The sequence below is a fragment of the Seriola dumerili genome, unplaced genomic scaffold (genome assembly GCF_002260705.1).
Source record: "Seriola dumerili isolate Sdu_G_001 unplaced genomic scaffold, Sdu_1.0 BDQW01000070.1, whole genome shotgun sequence".
Lineage (NCBI taxonomy): Eukaryota > Metazoa > Chordata > Actinopteri > Carangiformes > Carangidae > Seriola > Seriola dumerili.
Window position 1 is genome coordinate 819198 of NW_019174325.1, and position 2835 is coordinate 822032.

Below are 2835 nucleotides of genomic sequence, written 5' to 3' on the forward strand. Positions count from 1 at the left end.
AAGAATGTTTTTTTTTTTTGTTGTTTTTTTTTCTTCTTCTTCTGAATAGTTTCTGGGGGCGTTAGTATGTTTAATGATAAAACCATGTGACGGCGAGGAACTTGAAAAGTTTTATTTTCCTATTTTCCTGCTGGTCATCATGAGACTTTTTATAACAGGTCTGTTTTATGTGATATACGACATATATGTCCCTATATCAAGAGTGGTGCTGCCATATATGTTAAAGAGATATATCATTATCACAAATATATGATCATAATATATCTGGATATAAGTTTGTTGTGTATATGTACATATATTAAAATGATCTATATGATGAATTTTTATATGGTTTAACATGTTGTGACCATATATGTTAATGATATATATTAAATGTATATGTGGAAGTTTATATATGTTTTTCTTATTCATTTCTAATTCATTTTAAACATGTTTATCTTCACATTCTGAAATCCACTGTTTATAGCATCAACATATATTAACAGGCTTTGGGATGTATATATATATATATATATATATATGTATGTGACATATGTCTACAATATAAGCAAACATACATAAACACATGTCAATATATGAAATTGTTCCTATTTTTAATATATATGTTTTATTTTATACTGCATGTAGTCTTCATATATTTCATTTATGAAAATTCTACGTATGTAGATATTATAGCGAGTTCCAGCAGTTAAGTTCAGGAACTAAACCAGGAACCAAATTTTCCTTTGGCACCTTGGTTGTTTACATTTCTCCTGCATCTGAAGAAGCACAAAAGAATAAAACAGTGTTTTCATTTATGATGTCAAGGTGATGTTTGAACAGGTGCTGGGAAGAGGACAGAAAGACAGACAGGAAAGACCACCTTTCTCCAAAGTAGCAGTTACAGAAATTCACACCTTGCGTGCTAACTTTGGTACGTTTTTTTTGCAATGATGAGCCTTGCACAGCTCTGCAGGGTCTATCCGGTTAAAAACCTGGACAGTATTACGTCAAGAGCAGGGACTCTTTGGTAGGCAGGAGCTAAAACCTGCACAAGCTGTCAGAATGTGTGGAAAGGACCAAAAACTATTCCCGAGTTTCAGGAAAAGTTCCTTTCCGCACGAAGGGGAAATATTTCTCAGACAGGATCTAACTTAACTTAGATCACGCAAACATCACAAACTTTTTCCGATTCAAATGATGAATATAACATTTTGGGATATAAAACCCTCGTCGTACGCACCACATGGAAGACTTCAGCATCCTGCCCGGTGGTGAGGACCATCTGGGGCTGGAGGCCGGACTGGAGGAAGAAGCCGTGAGCCGACACCGTGCAGCCTCCGCTGCAGAGAGAGAGGGGGGGGTGAGAACGGATATTAGCCTTACCATGAGACAGAGAGACACAGTAGATCCCCACTGGGAGGGACCTGCTGTTAGCGTTAGCAGTTTAGCCACTCGTCACCTCCCACTCGTTTCCTCCTGCTGTAAAACTAAAGCATTAATCTGTCTCGGCTCATCCACATTTATTCTAACTGGAATTCTCCCCGGGCTTTTCTCTCCGTCAGGTGAAGAAACAACGCAACAGCTCAGATTTGGAGCGAATAAATTGAGCTGACAATGACAAAGAGTGATACGCAAACCATCCGTGAACGAGCGGAGGTCTAACCTGACGAAGGAGCGCGAGGGCTGGATGCTGTTGATGATGGGGTCTTGGTTGTAGGTGAAGAGCACGGGGGCGTGGAGCTCCACCGAGTCCACCGTCAGCTTCACAGGCTGCTCCGAGGGAAAAGCGTGGGGAGGCGTTTTGCAGGTCAGCATGGTGGACGACAAGCTAATGGTGGAGGGGAGGGGAGGAGGGGGGGTGAAGGGAGCGAGCGAACACACACAGGATATATTGTTGTGTTAGTATGTACAGTGGCAGCAATTGTCCAAGCCCCCCCCCCCCTCCCCTATTCGCGCATTAATCCTGCAGACAAATCCTGAGAAGTCCTGCTTGAGAGGGAAGAAGAGACAGAATAAGGAAAAGAGAGAGAAAAATGAAAGGAAACGATTGAATGAAAGAAAAATCCTCCAACTTTTTAACTCTTCTCCTGGTTCATAAGCTAAATTTTTACACGACATATGTACGGCACAACCATGCCAACTCCTAAGAAGGACAAGAGGAAGTGCAGAAAATGTATCTGCCACCTGACATGCAAGCTTTATTTTGAAGAGCTTCTCCTGGAAGAAAGGATTACAGGGAGGGGCAAGAAGATGGAGAGAGAGATGAACAGACTGGTGTGAACTGACCTCTGGATTTTACAGGCTGCTTTCCCAACTGTCACCTCCTGCTTGTTTCCAGTGTCCAGGAAGACTCCTCTGATGGTCAGCATGGTGTTTCCGGACTTCGGCCCAAATGTCGGGAAGATTTCGTGGATCTCCGGTTCCTGGATGACGCAGGGACCGCGAGACTCTTTATACTTAAGTGTTTTGCAAAGTGCAACCAACATGAAAGGAACAAAAAAAAAAAAAAACAAACAAAAACAAAACTCATTTCTTACCACAAAGGTGAAGCCCTCCATCTTGGCTACCTTGTTGCCAGTGGTGACCTTCACCGTGTGACCCGACGGGGTGAAGTTCCCACTGAATACTGGGGAACACTGCATTTCAGTCCACCTAAACACAACATACAGAACCAGGCATTATACCCTCGTCCCAGCCACCCAGCGTTTATCCTAATTCAATGATCATCCTCTGCCCTGCAGGAACGCACAAAGAGGTCGTCTTCATGTGGGACTGGGTGGGTGGTGTTCTTTTTTTTTTCTCTCCCCGTCACTTGTAATGAGGTTGTTTGTAGCAAAAGGGGCTTTTGAATGG

General features: G+C 42.5%; 1 protein-coding gene across 1 annotated transcript in view; it reads right to left on the reverse strand.

Annotated features, from left to right (window-relative positions):
- met (MET proto-oncogene, receptor tyrosine kinase) overlaps positions 1 to 2835 on the reverse strand; it is a 67692-nt gene that overhangs the window by 28252 nt on the left and 36605 nt on the right. Inside the window, exons 8-10 of the mRNA XM_022743607.1 lie at positions 2269 to 2405; positions 1646 to 1810; positions 1223 to 1322 (exon numbers count right to left, since the gene is read on the reverse strand). Coding sequence (XP_022599328.1) covers positions 1223 to 1322; positions 1646 to 1810; positions 2269 to 2405 — 402 coding nt within the window. The remainder of the gene's footprint in view (positions 1 to 1222; positions 1323 to 1645; positions 1811 to 2268; positions 2406 to 2835) is intronic.